General features: G+C 34.7%; 1 protein-coding gene across 9 annotated transcripts in view; it reads left to right on the top strand.

The window, feature by feature from the left end:
- The window catches only part of TIAM2 (TIAM Rac1 associated GEF 2), a 281,831-nt gene that overhangs the window by 234,215 nt on the left and 21,228 nt on the right, over positions 1-26,388 (top strand). For all 9 annotated transcript variants that reach the window (XM_074309456.1, XM_074309459.1, XM_074309452.1 and 6 more), the window contains 2 exons: positions 16,272-16,457; positions 25,392-25,460. In XM_074309456.1, coding sequence (XP_074165557.1) covers positions 16,272-16,457; positions 25,392-25,460 — 255 coding nt within the window. The remainder of the gene's footprint in view (positions 1-16,271; positions 16,458-25,391; positions 25,461-26,388) is intronic.

Raw genomic sequence — 26,388 nt, 5'->3', positions numbered from 1 at the left:
ATGTCTCCTCAGAAAATCTATTAACCTGAACAGCAAATATTGGAGAAATAATTTTAGAATTTTTGAATTATCTGATAACCATGATTTTTAAAAAAAATTCAAACATGGGACAGCTACGTGGCACAGTGGATAGAACATCAGCCCTGAAGTCAGGAGGACCTGAGTTCAAATCTAGTCTTAGACAGTTAACATTTCCTAGCTGTGTGACCCTGGGCAAGTCACTTAATCCCAATTGCCTCGGCAAAAAAAGAATTCAAACATTATATTCTAAGAAAATATAAAGGAAAACTGCCTTGATATCCTAGAACCAGAGAGTAAAATAGAAATTCAAAGTATCTACCAATCACTTCCTGAAAGAGATCCTCAAAGGAAAACTACCAGGTATATTAGAACCAAATTCCAGAGTTCCCAAATCAAGATAAAAATATCACAGGCAGCCAGAAAGAATTCAAATATTATAGAGCTACAGATAGAAATAATTATAAGATTTGGCAGCTTCTCTATTAAAGTAGTAAAGAACTTGGAATATTATACTCTAGAATGAGTTAGAATTATAACAAGAATCACCTCCTCAGCAAAACTGAATATAATTCTTCATGGATAAAACTAAAATTTTAATTAAATCAAGGACTTTCAAGCATTCCTGGTAAGAAGAGCTGAATAGAAATGTTAACTTTCAGATATGAGTCAAGTGTTAAATAAAAAGAGATTCAATAAGATGAAATTATTTACATCCATATCGGGGAAGTTAATACTTATAACTCTTAAGAGCTTTATCATTTAAAGGGCAGTTAGAAGGAGTATATAAATATATATATATATAGATAGATAGAGAGAGAGGGAGCATAGATGTGAATTAATGATGAAGGCATGATTTAAAAAAATAAAATAAAGAGATGAGAGAGGGATGTACTCCAAGAAGTAGGAAGGGAGTCATTGAATGGGGAAGTTATCTCACATAAAAAAAAAATGAAGGAGTCCTCATAGATAATGAGAAAACATATTTAGATGATATACTATACTTAGAGAATCCTAAAAAACCAACTAAAGACTAATTGATATAATTAACAGCTTCAGTAAAGTTGCAGGATATTAAAAAACCCACATAAAACATTAGCACTTCTATATATTACTAACAAAACTCAGCAGCAAGAGATAGTGAGATTCCCTTTAAAATAATTGCAGACATTATAAAATACTTGGAAGTCTACCTCCCAAGACAAACCTATGAACTATATAAACACAATTACAAAATACTTTTCACAGAAATAAAGTAAAATCTAAATAGTTGGAGAAATATTAATTGCTCAAGGGTAGGCCAAGTCAATATAAATAAAATGACAATTCTGCCTAAATTAATTTACTTATTCATTGCCATGCTAATCATACCATGAAAAAAAATTTCATAGAAAGCTAGAAAAAAATAATGGAATTCATCTGGAAGAACAAAAGGTCAAGAATATCAAGGGAATCAAATGAAAAAAATATGTGAAGGAAAGTGGCCTTTTCATACCAGATAACAAATTGTATCATAAAACAGTAATCATCGAAACATTCTGGTGCTGGCTAAGAAATAGAGTACTAGATATGTGGAATATATTAGGTATGCAGTACATTATAGGAAACAACCATAATGATCTCATATTTGATAAATGCAAAGATCCACACTTTGGGATCAAGAAGTTACTGTTTGACAAAAATTACTGGGGAAAGGGAAAAGGGAAACTAGACTTAGACTAACATCTCACACCTTATGCCAAGATAAAGTCAAAATAGGTACATGATTTAAAGGTAAAGAATGATATCATAGGCAAATGAGGGGAGCATGGAATATTTTAAGAGTCAGATTTATAGAAAAGGAAGAGTTTATGACCAAACAAGAGATAGAGAACATTATGGGATGTAAAATATGAGTCATTCCTTGATTGATAAATGAACAGGCAGTTTTCTGAAGAAGAAATCAAAGCTATGTATAGTCAAATGAAAAAAATGCTTTAAGTTCCTATTGATTAGAGAAATGAAAATTAAAATAGCATTGAAATACCATTTCACAACTGTTAGATTGGCTAATGTTATCAGAAAAAGAAAAATGACCCATGCTGGACAGGAAATGGAAACATTGAGACACTACATTGTTGGTGGAATTATGAACTGATCCAACCATTCTGGAGAGCAATCTAGAACTAAGTCTAAAGAGCTATGCCCTGTAACCAGCAATACTCCTACAGGCTCTGTATCTAAAAGAATAAAAAAAGAAGAAAGTGACCTATATGTATATAAATATTTATAGCCTTTCTTTTTGTAGTGACAAAGAAATGAAAATTGAGAGGATTCTATCAGTTGGAGAATGCCTGGAAAAGCTATATGATATGTGATTGTGGTGGAGTAATATTATTCTATAAAAATGATGGGCAAGATGTCTTCAGAAAAACCTGGGAAGACTTATATGAACTGATGCAAAGTGAAGTCAGCAAAGCAGGAGAATATTTTATACAGCAAAAATAATATTGTATGATGATTAGGAATGAGTGACTCAGCTATTCTCTGCAATACAATGATCTAATGCAATTCTGAAGAATTTAAGATTAAAAATCCTGCCCACCTTCAGAGGAAGAACTGATGGAGTCTGAATGCAGATTGATACATACTTTTTAACTTTATTTTTCTAAGGCTTTTTTGGGTCTTTGTTTTCTTTTGTGATGTTGTTAATATGAAAATAGTGTTTTGATGACTATACATATATAACCTATAGCAAATTATTTGTTCCTCAAAGACAATGGGAGAGGAACTAGAACTTAAAATTTTTTTTAAACTGAATGTTAAAGATTTTTACATGTAATTACAAAAAAAAAAATTAACCATACCCTCCAATAGGGGAAAAATTGTACACCAGGAATAACATATGCATTTTCTCATCTGAACAAAGTATGCTTTTAAAACCAAAGGTCTCAGGCAGCTAGGTGGGCTCACTGGATAGAGCATCAGCCCTGAAGTCAGGAGGACCTGAGTTCAAATCTAGCTTCAGATACTTAACACTTCTTAGTTGTATGATCCTGGGCAAATCACTTACCCCCAATTGCTTTCAGCCAAAAACAAACAACTAACTAAATAAAACCAAGGTGCTTATAAGTACATAGGATTAGAGGTAGTTATTGGGAGGAATAATCTTGAGTAAATTTCAATAAAGTTATTTTAAAATAATCATTATTTTATTAGAAAGAACAGACATTTGTACAGCTATACTAGAATGCATTTTGCTCTATCTTTGGTAATGAGGGATACTTCTATTTTAATCTTGAATTCTAAACTCTGCCTCTTAAGTAAGGAAATGGAACAGAAGGAGAGAAACAAGAAAATGCAAAAATGGCCTCATTTCACCTCCTGTTTAACACCTGGCCTACCATACTACAAATCAGATGCTTAGTACAAATGGAGGCCCTGTCCCCCGAATCAGTTCAGTAGCTTATAATCTGCTGAGTAGAGTAAAATCAAGACTGAATTTTAATAACTTGTGGTATCATGGCTACTGAAAACTCTCTTTGTGTATTTTTTTAAAAAATGAAGTAGGTTGTTGTCATAGCAACATATTAACGAAGCATTACCTGCACCTTCCTGCAAATGGTTCTGACTCACTTTTGAAAGTGGTGTGTAGTGCAGTGAAAACAAATATATTACACACACTACACATAAGGTCATTAACAATTTCTGCCATCATATAGAGAAGATGCTGTAAAATAATTCTTGGCTCTCTGTTGCCCACCAAATAAAGAATAGGCTCCTTATTTTGGCATTCAAGGATTTCTGGAGTTTGGCTCTAACCTCATTTTATGGACTTTTTGGTACATTCTGTGGTTGCCAAACTAGATTGATGACTTTTTCTAAAGTCTTTTTCTGCCATCCCTCTGCTTTTGCATCTATATTATATTCCTTCATGCCTACAGCAAATTTCTTCTCCCTATCCCCAATGTTTTATGTTAAAATCCTTCTCTGCCTTTGGGAACCAAATCTGATACCAATTCTTCTTTGACAAGTTCACTCATCTCTCCAGATGGAAGTAATATTGTCCTTGAATCTTCTCTACTATTATTATTCTCTCTCCTAGTTCATTGTAATTCATTCACATTTATGAAAATGCATACCATCTCCCTTCACACTCTTATTCCCAAGACTACATATTTCTTGAAAGCAGGAACTCATTCATTTTTGTATGGACAATGCTACACATTTAATATATAGTCATTGGATTGAATCAAAATAGTGAAAAATTAAATATACCTCCTGCTAAGCAGTTAAAAGCAAACTCTCAAGAAATCTTGTTTTAATGAATACTTCAAAGTATCCTCTTCAGGTGGTACTTTAAGATATTTCATATATGATGGCATTCTATAAGAGAGTTCAGAGACATTGTAACTGATATGATTATGATTATAATGGGATATTGCTATGACTGCATTTTCCTGTTGTAATACTATCCATTACTTGAAATGAGTGGTAAAAAAGAAATGCTCTGGACTGTAGTAACTACTTCTCATTAAGTTTTAGGTAACTGGCGTGTTCTAGGCAAATAACCAGTGGATATTTTTAGAAAGGGTATATGCCGGCATACTCTCAAAGCTTATGAAAGGTCTTTTCCTTCACAGAAGAATGATTTCTATAAGGAATCTAATTTGAAATAAGATTACTTTTATAGTCGCAATTTACACCCCACAATAGGCAACCTTGGAGACAGATTTGTTGAAAATAATTAAAGATAGCTAAAAATCAGATTACAAGGTCTCTACTGACTTAACACTGCTACTGTTAGTTCTATTCATATTACTATAGGCCTGGTTTTTCCAGGCTTCAGTAATGACCTGTGGCCATGGTACTTTTGAGATCCATTAGACTGTGTAGGAAGATGTCAGAATGGAGAAGGGAGGTTGAACTATAACTGCGAGTTCATTTTCTCCCTTCTTTGAAGAAATTAGGAAACTGGGAATGAAATTTTGTATATATTGGCAGACTCAGTTGATATGTTAGTTTTTTGTAGAATACCCCCCTTCCTTCTTACAATTTAATTTAAGGGAAAACTTTTTTTATTAAAGCTTTTTATTTATAAAACATATGCATGGATAATTTTTCAACATTGACTTCTGTTCCAAATTATCCCCTCCTTCTCTCCACCTCCCTCCAGATGGCAGGTAGTCCAATATATGTTAAATGTGTTAAAATATATGTTAAATCCAATATATGTATACATTTTTATACAATTATCTTGCTGCACAAGAAAAATCAGATCAATAAGGAAAAAAAAACTGGAAAAGAAAAGAAAATGCAAGCAAACAACAACACAGAGAGTAAGAATGCTATATTGTAGTCTACACTCAGCTCCTACAGTCCTCTCTCTGGGTATATAGATGGCTTTCTTCATCACTGAACAATTGGAACCGGTTTGAATCATCTCATTGTTGAAGAGAGCCACGTCCATCAGAATTGATCATCAGATAGTCTTGTATAAGGATCCTCGTATAAGGATCTACTGGTTCTGCTCATTTCACTCAGCATCAGTTCATGTAAGTCTCTCCAGGCCTCTCTGAAATCATCCTGGTGGTTATTTCTTATAGAATAATAATCTTCCATAACATTCATATACCATAACTTATTCAGCCATTCTTTAATTGATGGGCATCCACTTGGTTTCCAGTTTCTTGCCACCACAAAGAGGGCTGCCACAAACATTTTTGCACATGTGGATTCCTTTCCATCCTTTAAGATCTCTTTGGGATAGAGGCCCAATGGAAACATTGCTGGGTCAAATGGTATGCACAGTTTGATAGCTTTTTTTTAGCATAGTTCCAGATTGCTCTCCTGAATGATTGCATCTGTTCAAGGGAAAACTATTTTGGGGGGATATTTGAAGAAAAGGAGAATATATTTGGAAGTAAAGGTGACTTAAAATTAAAAGTAATTTGAGAATAATGTAAGCTAGAAAATAATAGGAGGTGAAAATCTAGAAAACTTTGGTTGTGTACTGTCCTTGGAGCAGATTGGATTTTATTATATTCATAAAAAACCAGTACTGGTAGTTTCTTTTAATTAACCCTTTTAGGGAAGCTACTTAATTTCTCTGTTGGGCCTCAAGCTTTTTTACTTTCCATAACAAGGCATGACAACTAATTCAAACTTCTTTGGAGATGATTCATTAAGTTGATGTGTTGTTCAAAGTAAAACTAGGGTAAGCTAGATTATGTCGCAGTTGAGAGAAGGGATGTTATGCAATCTTTAAATAACCTGACTTTTTATAGGGATATTGGGAAGATGTTTTCTTCTGCTAAATAACTCACTTTTTCAAACAGTTAACTGGCCCTGTTTTTTTCTCTAGAAGAAGTTAAATTGGAATTAAATTATTTATTTATTTGGTAATGCAGACTCTTTATGTTTCCAATACAAAAACAACTATTTTAAGTATATTGTAAATGGTGTGTAAATAATACAACCAATGGATAATCCAAATTTAATTGAATATTTGGATTTGAAAAACAGAAATATACAGAGATCAGAGGTACTCACTTTTTATTGACTTTTTTTTTCATTTTTCTACATATATCTAGTATGGTCTCTACAGTGCCTTTCTATAGTTTTCTTTTTTTTTTTTAATGAATATTTTTTTTTGAGGCACTTGGAGTTAAATGAATTGCCCAGGGTCACACAGCCAGGTTAAGTGTCTTGAGTCCAGATTTGAAGTAAGGACCTTCTGACTTCAGGGCTGGTGCTCTATCTACTACACAATCTAGCTGCCTATTCTATAGTTTTCTAAAGAAAAGTAGCAGTACTGTGCTATTCCATTGGAAATGCTTCCCACTGTACCAGCATCATGAAAACTTGTGAGGTTCACCTACACACACACACACACACACACACACACACACACACACACACACACACACACATATATAGAGAATATATGTAGAGAATTTAGAGCAGAGAGGCATCTAGTTAAGCCTATACCAGAATAAGAACCCCTTATATATAATAATCTGGCAAATGAACATCCAGCTTCTAAGTGATAATCCATAGTGATGAGGAGCTTATTGAGAAATCCATTCTACTTATGGTTACTCCTGATTGTTATGGGATTTTCCACTAAATTTTTGCATTTATCTATTATACTACTAGTTTCTTCAAGAAAGCCAATAGCCCATTCTTGATGAAGCTACCTTGGCTTTCAGCAATCACTATATTCCTTTCTAAATGGTCAGCAAACCACATTGTAATACTATATCTTAAAAGTTTAGCCCATGTAGTTTAGACTATACCATGTTAACTTTTTGGGGGGATGGGAGGTGGTGCAGACAACATTTACCTATCTCTAGCCCTATCTCATTTCCATTTCTTAGTATTTCAGTAAGTACAGTTACTATTTCTTTCAATCTCTGGAAGGTGGTTCATTCAGAACTGGTAACCTGAATTCATGTGAGGGCAGCTAGGCAAGCTCTCTTGCCATATTTAGCTTAAAAATAGTCATAATTTTAGATGTGAGAGGTTATGGATTACAGTAGTTAACTTGACAGATGGATATGTCCATGATCATAAAAAAATTGACCCTTAATTATCACAAGTAACTTCTAGTTGTCAGCATGGAAAATCTCTTTAACTCAGTTCTGAATTACAGTGGCTATTCTGATTGACTGTCATACTAAATTTGGATCTATAATTAGCCCCCAGGTATGGCATGGCGAGAAAAAAGGAGCTACCAAGTTATCAAAGGAAAGTGTAAAATTGCTCAAGTAGGAAATAGAGTAGATCAAAATTTCTATGTTTCCATTAATGGGAAAAGTCCCTTTCCAAGTCAGGTAAGATGGAGATGATGGGGGGTTGAAGTTCTTTTAAGATTATTTTCTGATTTCCAACCCCCCCCCATGCCTGAAGAAGCTAGGATCTTTTGATTCACAAATCATGGTCAAAAAGCACCCTTTTTGAATTCCAATGATATCCGGGCTTTCCCAGCCCCCACAATCTGCTCAGGTTTCCCCAATCCCCAGGAACAGCTTCTTCCTTATTTAAGGATCCGTTGAATTCTATTCAAATTCTAACCCTGACTGAAGCTCAGGCTGGAGGCCAACCTGGGACTCCACTCATGGGCCTCTTTGGATTGTCCAGAATCCCCCTATTATAAAAAGAGCCAGACTGGAGTCCACTCTTTGCAGAGGTCCCAAACATGGCATCCTTACGCTGGTCATGTCAAGGATTTCTGCCCATCGGAGCCATCCTGGTTCTAGTGTTTTTCTACTTTTAAATCTTACATTCAAACCCTACAATAAACCTTTTTTTTTTTTAATCAATGTAGGTTTTCGGACCTGTAAATTCCTTTACAGGGGACTCTGCACCATCACTAGGATATCCTTGCACCGAACCAAAAGGGGTTCCCCCTTTCCTAACTCTCATCATAGAGTTCTATTTCTTTGTCCTTCCTAAATGACTTCTTTTCTCTGAGGCTGGCCTGCTTCATTTTAAATGAGGAATATATAAGATACAAAATGGTATTTTGGGGAGTTTTGGGAAAATAAAATGCAAGCAAACAATAACAAAAAAAGTGAAAATGCTATGGTTGTGATCCACACTCAGTTCCCACAATCCTCTCTCTAGGTGTAGATGGCTCTCTCCATCATAAGATCACTGGAACTAGCCTGAATCATCTCATTGTTGAAAAGACCCATGTCCATCAGAATCAATCATCATATAATCTTATTGTTGATGTGTAGAATGACATCTGGGTTCTAGTCATTTCACTTAGCATTAGTTCATGTAAATCTCTCCAGGCCTCTCTGTAGTCATTTATTTACCATTCATGTACCACAACTTATTCAGCCATTCTCCCACTAATGGGCATCCACTCAGTTTCCAGTTTTTTGCCACTACAAAAAGGGCTGCCACAAACATCTAAAAGCATTTTTAAATCCTGAAGTGTGACACACATGTCAACTATTTATCATTACCACTGCTGCTACCACCAGTCCTTATCATCACTACTATCTTCTAAACTTTTAAAAAACATTTTAGCTAAGCCTTCTTTTGGTTGGAAATATTTTCTAAGTCTGAAATAGAATAAGTGGATTCCTTATACCAGAATGGAATTGACCGTACTCGGTATCCCTAAATGAGTGGTAATGCCATAAATTAAAATATAATTATCAGATGCCAACTGAATTCAACAAGGAAAAGAATAACTCTTATAAAACCAGAATATTTCACAAAGCAGTCACAAAAATCTCAGGGATAGTGTTTAAATGGTTCTATTTAGGTACTATAGTCTTCTTTCAAGTAATTTTATTTGGGTTTTAAAAGTTATAGAGAATACAAAAAAGCTTCAGATTGTGATGCTGAGTGTAGGCAAAACAAATAAAAAACCCTGTTGTTTTCAAGACAGAAGTTTTCTTTATTCAATCTAAAAGAAGGCTGTCATAATTTTCAGATTGAAAAGTAATAGCACATATTTAAGGATAGGAAGTAACATTAGTGACTCAGAGAATAGTTTGCTATAGACAAGATCTTATCCAATTTGAGCAGAGAATCTGAGAGAAGGCACGTAGTTAAATTAAACAGTTTTCTTAGGCACTTAATTACTTTGGGCTCCTTGCAAATGGAGACATTTATAGCTACAATATAAGAAAATTGAATTTGTATTCATATTTTGATTTTTAAAGAAGGAAGTAGTCACTTAGAGCTAAGTGTGAGATTCTGTTTTTAAATAGGATCTTTCTGTTGTGGTAAGAATTTACCTTAGAATAGCTTTTAATTTTTTTTGCTGCCAATATCCATATTTTTCAACAAGGAATTTTTAAAGCCTTACATTGTTTTTTTAATATGTATATGTACATATATTCCTATATATGGTATTTGTTTTGAGCTCTTAGAAAAGTCATAGATAAATCTAAAGTTTTTAATGCTTACCATTAGATATGAAAGCAGATAATTGAAATAAGTACCTGGACATATCCAAATTAAAATTTAATTTTAAAAAATCCCCAAGTATTTGAAGATTGTAAATTCTCTTCATTATGCACATTCATATAATTAGGCCATTTGAATTTTTCTTGTAAGTCTGGCACTTACATTCTGAACATCTGGCTTTTGCTTTTATAGAGCTACTTTAATGGAGAGGTAGGTATAAGATAGACATAAACTTTTGAAATAGCCATGGATCCTATAGTTCCACTAAGAATTAATACCAAAAGGATATATGACTAATGGAAAAATGGATATATTACTCATAACTCTGTACATAGAAGCCATTAATAAATCCTGGATGTGTGGTTAAAATTGTTGGTATTGCAACAAACCAGAACCAGAAGCAAAATCCTAACAGCACAATCCAAATGCAAAAGCATAAATTTTGGATTAATGAAGATATATTGAATTAGTCAACAAAGGAAATCTCCATACCACAGGCAGAGTTTCCTTTGCCAAACAGTAAAAGGATAAAACTTACATAAATTTCAATTTAGGCAGGAGGTGAATTAGATATGGGGTACCTCAGGAATGGACAAGCCTTTTGTTGTGGGCCAGTAACAGAAAAGGCTTCTCGTCGGGTTAGTGATGTCTTGTAACTGTGTCCCAATAGAGAGCATGGTCCTTGCTGTGCCAGCAGTAAAGAAGGTCATCAGTAAGGAAGCTGGGATGAAGAGCTTCTGTTCAAACAGAATCAGGGATAAGTTAGAGGAACTGCCAACAAAATGAGGTTGCTTTAGCTTTCTCTGCTACCCACAGTCATTTTATCTTGTGTTTATTTCAATTCCCATTGGCACTAGAGGAATCTTGAGCATTTCATAGTAACAATAATAATATCATGCTACAAGGTTTAAAAGGTATGTTCTCTGCTGCAATCTTAGAAGGCAAGATTTTTCTAGAATTATTTCCATTTTGTTGATAAGAAAACTGAGTTTTGGATAAAGTGATGTCCTTAAGCCTGTTCTTCCTTAAGACTTCAAGTCTCAGCTCTCTCCCAAGACTGTCTTGACTCTAGATCTACTTCCCTTTCCCTATGCCATCCTGGTTCTGATGAGAAAGTCACTTTGGAGTAGTATCCAGGTGTAGTGTTCCTGAATTGCTTCTAAGAAGCCTTGTAGATGCAGATGCAGCCCTGGGAATGCTGCAAAGGTTCTACGTATTGCTTCCTCAGCTCTTTTTGAGGGGCTTTTTTGACCAAGAACTTCAGCATCTACTCACATTTTAGTCAATATACCTTGCCTCTATTTCATCTATGCTATCATTGTCCTCTTCACAAACAAAGGACAAACAACAGAAGGTAAGGTAACATTTATTTGAAGGAATTGTGGTGGCTTATTCTTTCAACAAATAGTTTTCCTGTTTTTTGTTTGTTTGTTTGTTTGTTTGTTTTTTAAGAATCACTTATGGAGTGAGTAGGGCAAATATTGTTATAACCATTTCACAGATGAATAAAATGAGACCTTTGGAAGTTAAGTGATTTACCTGAGGTATTACAAAGAGTTGGTTAAAAACTGGGACTCTTTCAATTAAACTGCTTGCTGGAAAAACATTTTTCTTTTTGATTATGTAACCTATTCAACTCAAACTCATAAAACCATGGGATTTAGAGCTAAAAGACACCTCAAATTCCTCTAGTTTAACATACTCATTTTATATATGAAGTGACTGAGACCAAGAAAGCCTAAATGATTTTTACAAGGCTATGCATAATTTTAAATATATAAATATATAACCTTCCTTAATTTAAATTTATTTAAATATCTTATCTGAATTTGTCCCTAAATTTTCCAAAAGTTTTATATTAAGTTTAATAAGAACTGATACTTCTTAATATATTCCAGGTAGTAAACCACCATAGAACAATTTCTATTTCTAGTCTATACTTTCCCAACATACAACATGAAGCCCTCAAACTTTTTCTAATACTCAAATCAAGCAAGATTTTGAACATGTAAGTTTTATCTCTACTTCTGACTTGTGTGAAAAAGTAAATTTTCAGTGGGGAAAAATGTTTACTAGTATCATTTTGTAAGTTAACCTAGCCCCAAAAGTTTTTGAAATGAAAAAATCTAATTTTACGAAATGGCAAGATGTTTTATTTTTAAAATCTTGCTATTTTAACACTGGATTGTTAGGTGTGATTTTTGACATCCAGCATGGCAAAACTGTAATCTAACCAGATGCCATTTAACTTATGGTGCATTTTGTTATTTTATGCAGTATATATGATGCTTAATATAGATTTCACAGTCCTGACTCTGTCATTGTTCAAGATTGCATATAAAATTGTCTTATATAAATTTGTGATGCAGTACCCTTTTAAAGAAATTAACAAGAATGAGTCTTTGAAAATTAGTAGACTATATGCTCCTTGAGTGCAGGAGCTATGTTGTTTTTATTTTTGTATTCCCATTGCCCAAGATAACTTTGGCTTTTTCCACTGCCATATTGATATTTGTCCTTTGCTTCTGAATAGGATCAATGATGCCCTGAGTTATGCCTTAACATTTGGAATGAATTGGATTTAAATGAGGCAGCCTCACTCTCTCTTCCAGAATCATTAAGTCCACTGATAAGACAAAAGTCAGAAGGATTATGATGGCCTGGGATGCAGTGGGTGACCTTGACATTTTTGATGTCTCACCAAGCTCTAAGTTCATTCTTCAGTACTACTCATGGCCTTCTTTCTCCATGGCCATTGGAACAAATTGTTCTCATCCACTTGTTCCCCCAAGGAAATCTTCACATGCTTCTCATAGATCTCCTCCAACTCATTCATGGTTTTGGGACTCTTAAGTTTCTCTCAACCTGGGTTAGCCTTTTTGGTGAAATGGTTTGCCAGGGGGTGTGTGTGGTCACCGTGCATTCTCTGGCTTCTTGAAGCCATATGTGAGAGTTGGGTGAATAAGGTAGACACCAAAATTGGATGAGCAGCCCAGAAAAGGACAAGGCACCAGAGGTGCTAGTCCAGTGTTTGTCACCTTGATCACCTTGCATAGTATGATGTTAGTTATGAATAGAGGGTGCAAATCCTTGACCAATACTGGAAGAGTCACAGGGAACACCCCTATTGTACTGCTGGTGAGATCAGGATACCAGAATTATTAATTGTAGTATTTATGTCTTACTAAATGTGATAGGATAGCATCTTTCCATCAGGGTAGCAGCTCAGTTGGAAGAGTGAAAAGCTTGCTTAGAATTTCATTATGTAGTGTCTGAGAAAGAGAACATTAAAATCACCTGAATTTACTTAATAACCAGCATAATGTCACAAAGAAGTTCCACATGACATGGAAACACTTGAAGTGGTTAGGTGACTGTCCAATGTTGATAACCTAACAATGAGCTTCTTTTAGGGTCCATGCTCACATCCTATCCAGGCATTTTACCCTCTTGAGGACAATTTGCACCTGTTTTCACTCTTCCTGTCATGTTCATAGAGAAATCGTTTGACAAATATGACCAAGAACTGGGTTTTCCAAGCTGTTCTCATGGGAGTTTTAAGACAAGGACAACTGGTTCTATCTTTATTGAAGCTGGCACTTGTAGACTCATTTCTTCCCCATTCAGCAAGAGTTTTTAGGTCCTTTACATCTAAGCTTCCAAGGGCAGCAACAATTCTGTGCCTCTCAATATTTCCCACAGAGTTCTGCATGCAACGGATGATTCATTGAGAATCATTGCTTTTCAACTGAATTTGCTGAATTAGAAGCATATTATTTTATGTTGAATTTCTTTAGTTGAAGCTTTTGATTGATGCTTTAACTTTGGAACCAAAATGAATGTTCAAACATTCTTAAAGAATGAACATTTTAAGACTGTATATGATGTTCCTACGTAATAGGTATTACATTTCTAGGCTCATTTCTCAATGCACACACACACACACACACACACACACACACACACACACACACACACATACACACACACAGCTAAACTACTTTTCTTGCCATTCCCAGTATGTATCATTTTATTCTTTATCTCCATGATTTTGCCCAGTTTGCCCCCCCATACAGGAAATTCTCTCTTTTCACCTGTATTTCTTGGTATTCCTAGTTCCACTGAAGTTTTACTTAAATGCTAAGTTTTACATTAGCATTTGCTAGTTTCCTATCCCCTACTTCTTGAAATCATTTTGAATTTAATTATATTTATATTTCTGTACAAGTCCTTTATAGAAGAATATAATCTCCTTGATGATCACAACTATCTTTCCCCAGTGCCTAATACATTTGTTGTTGTTATTGTTGTTGTTGTTAAGTTGTTTTTAGTTGTGTCTCATTTATGACTCTCTTTGGGGTTTTCTTGGCAAAGATACTGGAGTGTTTTGCTATTTCCTTCCTTCCCCTGTTCATTTTTACAAATGAGGAAATGAGGCAAAATTGGGTGAAGTGACTTGCTCAAAGTCACACAACTATAAGTGTCTGAAGCCACATTTGAACTTGAGAAGATTTTCCTGACTCTGGGCCTGATATTATACCCATTACACTACCTATCTGTCTCTCTTCCCCCTCAATACATACTAGATGCTTAATAAGCACTTGCTAAATTGAATTACAAATTTGGGCTCTCTGTGTGTATTGGAAGAATAAACCTCAGCTCAGCTTTTTTCTTCCAGTTGGACAATTCTTTTTTGCTATGTCATATACATACATACATAATTGCCTCAAAACCTTTGCTCATGTTGCAGCTCTATTTTGAATACCCTAATTATACTTAGTCCAGAGTATTGTTTTCATTCTTTAAATTCCTATAGATTTCTTTTTGGACTTCTGCTGGTCTTCAGCATGTCTTATCGTAACTTTTATTGTATTACAATTTTTATTACAGGGCACATCTCCTTTATTATATTTAAAGTCTTTGAGGTCAAGGACTGTGCCATTTATTTCTTTTATACCTCCTACAGTACCAAGCCCAGAACTAGGCATGCTATAGATGATTAATAAATGCTTCCTGAATTAAAGGGTTGATTCTAAGAATTTAGTATTAAAAAATCTGCCACCAGAGAAACAAAATTTACCCAGGAAACAATGCATATCAGTATTATGTTGTTTTTCTTTGAGGATGCTTTACTTTTATCTGCTGATGTTTATGTGGGAAGTACTTAGGATCCTAAGATCAAACAAGAATCTTCACAACTTTGCTTCTCCTTTCCATTTTGCAGAGTCAGCAAACAAAATGTTTTTGTTAAAAAAAAAAAAGTACAGTCAGAGGAAGATAATCAAAGTTGATATTCTGCCTTTATTTTAAGAAAGAATAGGTGAATACAATAATGGAAGAGCAAAGGAAAAAATAAATATCTGAAATGGAGTAGTTTAATTACAGTGACCACTCTTAGTTCCAAAAAAAGAGAGCTGAGAAGTCACTTTCCTTTCTTCTTTGTGACAAGGAATGGAGAAAATCACAGTACTGTCAGACTTGGTGGATGTGCATACTTGAGGCAAGGAGGCCAGTTAGAAGGTTGTTACAATAATTTAGGTCTCAGATGATAGTGATGAGGGTCTGAATTAAGGTGGGAGCTCTTTGAGTAGAGTTAAGTAATCAGAAGTAGGAAATGTGGTGAAGCAGTGGCAAGATTTGTCAACTGACTAGGCAGATGGGGTGGGAGAAAATGAGGAGTTTGGAATGGGAAAACCAATTAGGCTTTATCTTTGATTAAACCATGCATGGGATATATACAGAGTGGTCTCAATGTTTTTTTTTTCTTGCCTGAATTTGAACATAGGTGAAATATAAGATTTGCTTGTCTTTTTAGAAGAGATTTCTCTTTAGAAATCTCTGTAAATATTTGTTCTTAGGGGGGCTGGTTAATGGGAAATAGAGCAAATCCTCTCTGCTTCCCACCTTCTACCTCTACCTATATCTGTCCTCTATATTTTTAATGCAAAGATGCATGTGAAAATACATTGAGCTACTAAGGAAAGATGCAATGTAAATATTATAGGGTGATATAGGGTGTTATTATCATTTGATATCAGTGATGGTCAGACCTACAAAGCTTGCCTTTTCCACTGACTAGCTGTGTAAACATGGAATCATTTGAACACTGAATCTGTTTCAAAATAAGGATAATGATGCTTGTATAACCTAATTCAGTGCCATTGTGGAGAAAATACTGATAAGTCTCTAAAGCATTGTAGAAGTGTGAGCTCTCATGTCAGAAAAATATTTTCTTGTGAAAGAATCTTCTGGCAAACTGTGAACACTCTTGTTTTAGTGGATAGAGGTGATAATGGAGAGAAGCAGCTTTCATTTTTTTTCCATTTCTCTTTATTCCTCAGAGTGCTGAACAAATTGCTGTGTTGTGTAGGAACTTTAACGAGACCCAGCCAAACTCGGACAGCATGGAAGGACCCAAGGAGGCTCAGGAGCCACCTCCAAGGCCACTGGCTCGGCATCTCTCTGATGCAGATCGACTAAGAAAAGTTATCCAGGAGCTCATGGACACAGAGAAGTCTTATGTCAAGGTAGCAGAAAATAAATCCTTGGTAGTATGGACTTGTGTGTTTGTGAAGCCTGTATTGTGTCAGGTATACCCACAAAAGATTTGTCCCCTAAATCACAAAATAGATGTCTCTTGCTTGACTATGAGAAATTAAGAAAAGGGAAAATTCAGAGATGAAAAAGAGGTACTATTACTCTGAGGGAAAAACATTAAATTCATGACTCTTTTGGTTTCCAAGGCAATTCAACAGACAAGGAAAACACAAGGAAACAGACATACTAATCTATCTTTTGTAATCAGTAGCAAGGGAGGCAACTATGTTGGTTTAGTAAGGTTTACTTTTAACACAAAGAAATCCACCGATACTATTCAGTTAAATTAAATTCAGTTTCATTTCAACAGCATATATTAAACCTACTATCGTGCTAGCCATTGAGCTAGGTGCTAATAATAAAATACAACAAGGAGCCAGTCCATATCTTCAAGAAGCTTATGTTCTGTGGGTAGGACAGCTAGGTGACTCAGTTGTTAGAACACTGAGCTTGGAATCAGGAAGACTCATCTTCCCGAGTTCAAATCTGGTCACAGGTACTTTCTAGCTATGTGACCCTGAACAAGTTACTTAACTCTGTTTACCTCAGTTCCTTATCTGTAAAATGAGTCAGATAGTGAAAGACAAACTGCTCTAGTATCTTTGCCAAGAAAATCCAATTTGGGATCAGGAAGAGTCCTGGTGTCACTCCAGAACTCAAGATGCCACTTAAGGCAACTACACAGATGAGCCAGAGCTTGGGTACATTGGATAGAACGCGGAAATAATTTTATATACAAAGGGGAAGCACATGCTAAACAAGGTCAAGTGCTAAGACACCAGACATCTGACAAGTCTCAAAGTAGGTCCTCAGTTAAGGAAAATTCTGAAAACACAACCAGTAGCCCGGGGACACTGATGTCTGAGCTACTATTTTCAGATGGTTGCAGGTTTTATGGCAGCATGGATAGAACCCTGGGCTGGAGGAGGGCCTCTCTGGATCACATTTTCCTTATTTGTGTTTCAAGAAGGTTGAACTTGGTAGGTTCTGTCTAGGGTTCTTTTGCAACTTTAACTTTTTCACACTTTTGCTATTATTCTCTTCTTTTTCTCCCCTCAAAAAAAATCAAAACTTGAAATTGTATTTTCTCTTAGTGTCAGTTTCTTTCCAAAAAAAAGATTGACATATAGCTCAGGGGAATGTTTCTATTGCAGTTCTCCTGTCTCTAGGAAAACAAAATGCCCGAGTGATCATTTGTCTGTCTTATAGCAAAATTAATTGGCCTAGAACTCCATTTTCCAAATTATATTTATTACCCTGAGAGATCAGTTGGATAGTGGAAGCAATTATTTGGCACTCAGGGCATCCAATCTTGCTTTCCCGATAGAATTACCTGTATCCATTTGCTGCTGCCATATTTCATCCAGGTGACTCATAACTATCAGATGCTATTGAATTTTCTAGTTTTATATGACTGCAAGGTCAACTTGAATTGAATAGCATAATGGGAGTCCAGGGGAGGGTAAAAAATTAATGAAATTTTACACTACATTAATAAAAATATACTCTCCACATTAAGAGAGATTATAGTATCCATTCCTGATCAACTCATGCCCAGAGATTTTGGTCCATTTTGGGGTGCTCAGAGAAGATTCTGGGAAGTTGGTGGAATAAGTCAGAAAACTTTTAGCTTTCCAAACTTCCTCCACAAAAAAGACAGTATGTCACCTGAGAGCAGCAGCTCTTGGTACAATCAAGTTGTAGTTGTGAGGGATAGAAAATCCTATCCAAAAATGACTAATCAGAGATCACTCATAGAAAAGCATAATTATTTATTAGAATCTCGAGAAGTGGACCCCATCCTGATCTGTGAGCCAGATTCACAGCAGGAGAGAGCCACTCTCTTGAAGATGTTTACAACTTTTATACATTTCAGACAAAGAACCTCCAAAATCCCACCCTCCAAAGGTTGTGATTGGTCATATTTGGTCAGTGGAATGCAGCTGACAATGTGATTTATAGCTTCTTCAGCCGCATATAGATTAATCCCTATTTGGGCAAAGGAATGCAGCGTAGGCCTTCACGTGACTGGGGCCTATAGGCCTGATTTTATGTTAGCTAGCAGTCTCTGATCAATATGTGCTTAATCTGTAAGTTCTTCACCATATCCTACTTCCTACTTGCTCCATCCATAGTCCTGAGGTATGGGGAATGATGCCCCAAGTCTTACATCACAAATGTGAGGTAAAGCAGTTGTCTTCCTAAAATAATAAAATAAGACCTCTGGGTTAGACCTAATCTCTAAGGGGAGAAATTTGGTCTGAGTGAAGTACAAATACCTCCAGGCTGACTCAGCAGAATCAAGCCCTGAGGGCCGCTGGGTTGAGAGGCAGCTTCAGCCTTAGATACTTTCATCTTACTGACAGTATGGGGATCTGATGGCTGAGAAGAAGATTGAAGAACCTAACACTGTGCTGACCCAATGTGTCCCAGATTGGGGCTGACGGGAGAAGGAGCTAGTACACACCTGGCAAGTTCATTGGTGAGGGGCAAAGGACCCTGTTGGCTATGGGCATTTGAATCGAGAGTAGAGTCCTTGATTTCAGTTTTGGGGGAAAGGGAACAGCTATAGTTCACTTCAGCTACCAAAAGAACTGGAAGGAGCCAAGATCATTTCCAGGACAGTGTCACTAGGGGTCCTAGCCAAGGCTTAAGACTGGAGAGAAGAGCCCAAGGTTGGACTTCTTGACAGACTCAGAAAATAACGGCAAGAAGGATGTGAGACTTGGAACACCATTCCTCATACCTCAGGACTATAACTTGATTGCACTAATAGCTGCTAAAAACAAAACAAAAAATAAAATTTAAAAAAATGAGTAAGCAAAGGAGAAAGGATCTAACCATAGTAATTTCTATGAGGATAAAGAAGATTTGGGTTCAGTGGAAGATAATGGAGTTTAAAAAACTATGCTTTTTTCAATAAGAAATCAAATGGTACCAAGCATAAAAAAATTCTTGGAAGAACTTAAAAAGAACTTTAAAAATCAAATAAATTATATATCAAATAAAAATCAAAAGGCTGAGGAAAATTTAGGAAAAAAATACGAGCAAGAAAATTATGAAAAGAAAATCAATCAACTGGAAATAAAGAATCAAAATCTTGAGGAAAATAATTCCTTGAAAACTAGAATTCAGCAAGGGGAAGCTAATTATATTCTAAGACTCCAAGAAATCAAAAATCTAAGTTAAAAGAATGAAAAAAATGGAAGAGAAAGTAAAACATCTCATCAGAAAAACAGCTAATTTGGAGAACAGATCAAGGAGAAAAAATTTAAGAATCATCAGATTACATGAAAATTATGATTAAAAAAAGAATCTTGATATGTTACAAGAAATTATCAAGAAAAATTACCCTGATGTTCTAGAACAAAAAGACAGAGTAAAAATAGAAAAAAAATCCACCAATAACCACTTGAAAGTGATTCCAGGTGGGAAACTTATAGTGATATCCATAGCCAAATTTCAAAGCTCTCTGGTTATGAGAAAATACTGGAAGCAGCAGTGCACCAGCCCTGAAGTCAGAAGGACCTGAGTTAACATTTCCTAGCTGTGTGATTCTGGTCAAGTCACTTAACCCCGGTTGCGTGGCGGGGAATACTGAAAGCAACAAGAAAAATAAGTCAATTAAAATATCATGGAGTTACAAAAATGATTTAATAACACCTAACAGCTAACATTGAATGACTGTAGGTTTTGGAATATTATATTTCTTAGAGGAAAGGAGCTGAGATTACAATGAAAGGTAATTTACTCTGCAAAGTTAAAAATAATCCTGAATGAAAAAAGATGAATATTAATGAATTGTAAGATTTTTAGATTTTTATGACAAAACCCTCAGAATTTAAGGGGAAATTAGATTTATAACAACCAGGAGAAATAGGTAAACATTAATAAAGTCGAATTGTTTACTTTGTATATATGAAAACATCAGTAGTACTGTTATGATTGTCTTCATTATTTGGTAGTTTGAAAGAAAAGTGTAAGCTGCATTAAGTATTATGAGATATTCTAAAAAAAAATAAAATCATGTGGGGAGAGATAAAAAGAAGTGATTATCTCATAAATGAAGCATAAAAGGAAAAACCAATATAGAAGAAGCTAGTAGGGGAGAGGGCAGGTAATCTCAAGAATGGGTTAAAGAAGAAATAATACATACATAGGGAGGGACACTTGGAAGAGTGAAGAAAGATAGTAAAGCAGACAAGTGAGAAGGGGTAGGGCATATAGAGGAAGAATGATAGTGAAGAAAAATAAGAAAGAGGAAAATACACAAGTAATTGTAGCTTAGAATATGAATAGGATGAATTTACCCATGAAACAGTTTAGATAGATTAAAAATTTGTATTCAACCAATATGTTGCTTTCAGGAAACATTATAAAAATGAGAGATACAAAGATAAAATAAAGGGTAGGAGTAGAATTTAGTAGATTTAATAAAAAATGAAAAAAATAAACTATACTATGTGTTAGGAATATTATTCAGTGTTGTTTTAGAGTATTTAAATTTACCTAGAAAGTATAAAATATCTTGAGTATATTCCTGCCAAAGCAGACACAAGAAGTATATGAACATAAACATAAAACAATTTTATACAAATAAACTCAGATCTAAATAACTGCAGTAATATTTATTCATGGGTAGATTAAGCAAATTAAATTTTAAATGACTTTTTCCTAACCTATTTTTTTCAATGCCATCTCAATTAAACTGCTAAAAAGTGTTTTATTGAGTTATAGAAAATAATGACAAAGTTCATTTAGCAAAACAAAAGATCAGAAACTTCAAAGAAGGGTGAAGAAGTAGAAAGGAAGTAGATTAAGCAATATCAGGTCTTAAACGATATTATGAGATGAGAGCATTGTTAAAATGTAAAAAGAATAATTTCAATGATTTTAAATTAAAATTTTCTTCTATAAATTAAGCCTATATATCCAAGAAAAGAAGGAATACAGAAAAGAGGAAGAGAAAACCTTTTATAGACAATCTCTCAGATAAGATGTGATTGGATTGTAATGTTGCTGTGGTGTAGGAAATGATTAGCTGGTTGATTTAGAAAAACACGGAAATACTTGAACTATGAAGGTAAATGCTATCTACTTTCAGAAAAACACATGATAGGAGAAAATAAGCATAATAAAGTCTTATATATAAATACACGAGTATATATGTATATATATGTATATGTTTATATATGTCTGAATATATATAAATAGATATAAAATATATCTCTCTCTATCTAAATCCATGTAGCCTTCTTTAGGGTAATAGGGAGAGGGAAAGGAAAAAATAAAATTAAAACTATACAGCAGAAAACAAAAGAAAACCAAAAAGGAAACAAAGACAAGTGGGGCATCTTTGAAAACAATGTATAGTAGTTGTTATAAAAGTTTGCTTGAAATGGAGATTTATTTTTTATATTGAATTTTCTCTTATGGTCTTCTGTGTGCATAGCAGTGTTGTAATTTTTTCTTTTATCATTTGCATTTAAGTTTAAAAGTCAAAAATTTCCAAAAATTTTAATTAACAAAAAACATTTTTGGGGTGCTATATTAAAGTATTTGACAAGCTGACAAGTGACTAAAGTGGAAAAAGGAGGTTGGTGAGCAGTGTACTCAAAAATAAGTCACTTGTGTAGTTGAAGGAATGGGGAAAATTTATTCTGGAAAAAAAAAGATTTGGGGGAATCCACATTTAAATAATTAAAGGGTTGTCATAATGGAAGACATATTCTTTTTGGTCTTGGATGGCAGAAAATGGATAGAAACTACTAGGAGATAAATTTTGACTAAAGACAAATTACCAATAATCAGAATTGTTCAAAAGTAAATTGAATTGCTTCAGGAGCTAGACTAGCAGTCTACTTCAGGCTGAGATTAGATAACCCCTTGTCTGAGATATAATAGGGGAAATTCTTGATTTGAATGGGGCTAAACCAGATGACCCCTGAAGTCCAGTACAACTCTCCATTCCAGAAGTAGGGAGGACTGTGAGGCTCAGATTTCACAGATTGGCAAAAGGCAAACATTTAAGAGTTTATATAAGAATTTCTTAAGTCCATTCCAAAGTGAATAGCACGTTTATAAATCCCAAGGCCCCTAATTCTTTGATCACTAGACAACACTGGTATTCTAATGTTTATACTTCAATAAATTTAACTCAGTAAGCATTCATTAAATAATTGGAATGTACTGGTTCTAAGAGAGATTAAAAAGATGAAGCCTGAGCCAGTTGTTTCACTAAAACAACAACATTGAATGTCCTGATGTAGGATTCTCCACAGCAGGGGAGTCCAACAAAAAGAGTCATCTACCTTTTCTATCTGCAAGACATTTTATCATTACTTTTTCTCAGATCCCAAGTGTCCCAGGGCTCTGCCACAAGCTAGCCCTGGAGTTTTTTCATGGAGGATCCTAATTACTCTTACTGAGAAATACCAATTGTGAAACAAAAAACAAGTCTCTTCCCTCTTTCCTGGCAAAATACCAAATCACCTAGTGCCCCATGTGATTTGTACCTCCCAACTCTTCTGATGATGTTAGTGTCTTTTTCTGTACAGTTATTTAATGTTGCTGGGACTGCTTGCTTTAACTACACTCTGAGCATGCTCCTGAAATGATTTTTAGCAGTTGTGCCTTTGTCAGAATTATGACCCCTGGGCTTTCCAATGTCACCTTTCTCCAGAGCATCCCACATTTCACCTGCTTTAAGAAGCAGACATAGGAAATAGGTGAATTAGAAGAATGAAATACAATCAGTCATATGAAGGAAAGTGAATGAGAATGAAAGGGAAAAAAATTGGGGGGATGGAAAGAAAGACTGAAATAGTGTTATGGTGCATTATGAATTAAAATTCATTTAAATCTGAGATTAGTAGTAAATTTAGTTTAATTGCTTGCACTGATGTTTAGTGTTTCTGGTGAAACACTTAACAATGAATAATAAAATGAGATTATAAATTGCAGAAAAAATGCTGGCCTCATTAGTAGAAGGAGTTTTCTCACTTGGGAGTTCCTTGTGTTAATGTAATCACCTTATTAATTCCTTTCTCTAATATTTTTAATCTACACTTGAACTTGAATTCAAATGCAACCTCAAGTATTTACTAGCTATATGACCCTGAGCTTCACCTGCACCCAAAAAAATGGGAATAATATCAGCACATACTCACAGGTTTGTTGTGAGTCTACTCCATTAAGGTAACTCATATAAAGTACTTTGCAAATTTTAAATTATATTTATTTTTAAAATTATATTTAAATTATAAATGCTAGGTTTTGCATCACAATACAATTCTATATAGTTGCAAAACACATTAGAGCATTTAATTTGGTTCTCTTTAATAATGCTAGGCTAGGCTAAGTGAGGTGAAACAATTCTTAGAACTATATGGTCAGGATCAGATTATGGGTTCATGGGTTTTACCCACCCCTATTTTATAGGAGTGAACATATTTGAGTTCATACAGCTCAGACCTAGAATGAACTTCAGAGACCATCTGGTCCCCTTCCTTTAGATGAGGAAATAGGGTCTCACAGAGAGGAAGGCGACTGACCAGTGTGGCAGCACTGGAACTTAGATAGCAGTCTGACTCAATTGTGTTATTCTTTGTCATTCCAGTCTTGGCTCGTTTCTACCACTGAGTATTAGGCAAGTCCTGTAAGTTTTATGGGCCTCAATTTCTTTATAAGAAAATATAGGTATTGAATTGGCGCAGAAAGACAGAGAAAGGGAGAAACACAGAGAGAGAAAAAAAAAATTAGAGAAACAGAGAGAGAAAGGAAGCAAGAAAAAGAGGTTTCACCTTTGGCTGAAATTTATTGATTGTTAATCTGATCCAGACCATAGATTATTGTTTACAGAGTTCTAAATTATTTTACCTCACATAGCCTCAATTCTTTCCTATGTAAATATAAGATGATTAGACTAAATCAGAGATTCTTAGCTTTTTTTCAGTCATTAATCCCTTTGGCAATTTGAGGGAAATTTATGGAATTTTCAGAATCATGTTTTCAAATGAATAAATAAAAACACATAGGTTTACAAAAGAAACGGATTGTATTAAATTACAGCTATCAAAATATTTTTAAAAAACTTTATGGGCCCCAAGGTAAGAGCTCCTTGTCTTGATGTTCCCCAAGATCATCTGAAACAAAATGTTTTTCACCCTTCCAAGTCTAACATTGTTAAAGTGGATCACTGGGACTAAAGAATTCAGCTCTTGTGGCAATTCTGAGATTGATGAGCGTCACCTTCCTTGGCTAGCTTGGTTCCCAGAGTGTAGTAGATATACACTATTTATTTATGAATACATAAAATTTGTATAAATAAATAAATGGATGAATAAATAAATAAATAAAAGATTCATCCCAGTATTGAATTGTCAGGATCTTGCTTTCTTTTTATTTAAAAGAGTCCTTATATAAAGTACTTCAAGTTAACTATGCTATTAGGCTACTTGGTAAGGTGTCGAATGGTAGATAATCCAAAAAAAAGTTTTTCTCCTTGATTCTGGAGATTTTATTTGTGTTTGAATATGGATGTCTCCAGTATTTGGGGCATTTATAATGCTTTCTGAAACCACATTGTTAATTTCCAACTTCCTCTTTCCACTTTCCCACCCCTTTTACTGGGCCTCAATCAACTCTCACTGATGCATGGGAAGGCATAAAGCAGAAGTGGGTCCTTGGAGAAAATAATGATGGTTACTTTAGACCACTGGGTTCTTAACCTTTTTTGTTTCATGAACCCATTTGACAGCCTTGAGAAATCCAAGGATTATTTCTCAGAATAATGTTTTTAAATACAGTTATTTTTGTGACATAGATAAAAAAAAATAGATGGTTTTTGTTTTTCTCTTTTTCAGGATCTGACCTGCCTTTTTGAATTATACCTAGAACCCCTTCAGAATGAGACATTCCTTACCCAAGATGAGGTGAGAGATCCTTCTACTGTTTATCTATGATATCACAACAAAGCTGTGATCCCAGGCCGATGTATATTAGAGGAGCTGCTTATCAGATTTTGAAAATGGAAGCCTCAACATAACCTTTGTGTCATATGTGTTAACTTTGGATATAAGATTCTTATCAGAGATATTTGGTGCAAATATTTTTCTCAAATAGCATTTTTGCAGAGAATTTGATTTTGATCTTTTAAAAGCTTTTAAATTTCATATAATCAGAACTAACTTTTCTAATACTGGGTTAAGATTTTACTCCCAGACATAGTAGAAAGAATAAAGCATGTACTAAGTATTTATCATATGTAAAGCTCCTGTGATAAGCACTGGAGTAACAAATAAAAGATTGTTTCTATTCTTTTAAGGTGTTCACATTCTAATGAATAACACAGGAAGTTTTCTCTAGCCTGTTTTAGTTCTAATACTTGCACCCTGTTCATTGTTTTCTGTTTATCCTTTATATAACTTGCTTTGTATATATTTGTTTTCCCTATTAAATTATAAGCACCTCGAGAACAGTAACTATCTATTGCCTCTTTTTGTAAACCCCTTACTTAGCACTTTGCCAGCACGCTGTAAGTGCTTAATAAATGTTTGTCCATTATTTGGCTATAACCTGGGTTTGGAAAGATTCAGCTCAAATGGAAAAACCCCACAATCCTTAGAATGGAAGGCAAAGCACATGTTGAAGCTTCTTCTTAAATGCCATTTCCACTGATGAAATCATAGTTTCTGATGTAGAGCCATTTAACCACGTCAAGGACGTTGGTGGTAAGAACTTGCTTTCCTGAGTTTTTAGTTGTGGCTCTCACACCTGTAGGAACAGTTATTAGGTTGTGTCTCTATAGGAATAATTTCTAGCATGATGGCTGAGGGGCCTTCAAGCATTACTTTTCTCATG

This window comes from Sminthopsis crassicaudata, chromosome 4 (assembly GCF_048593235.1).
Source record: "Sminthopsis crassicaudata isolate SCR6 chromosome 4, ASM4859323v1, whole genome shotgun sequence".
NCBI classification, from domain to species: Eukaryota; Metazoa; Chordata; class Mammalia; order Dasyuromorphia; family Dasyuridae; genus Sminthopsis; species Sminthopsis crassicaudata.
This window is presented reverse-complemented; position numbering and strand designations above follow the sequence as displayed.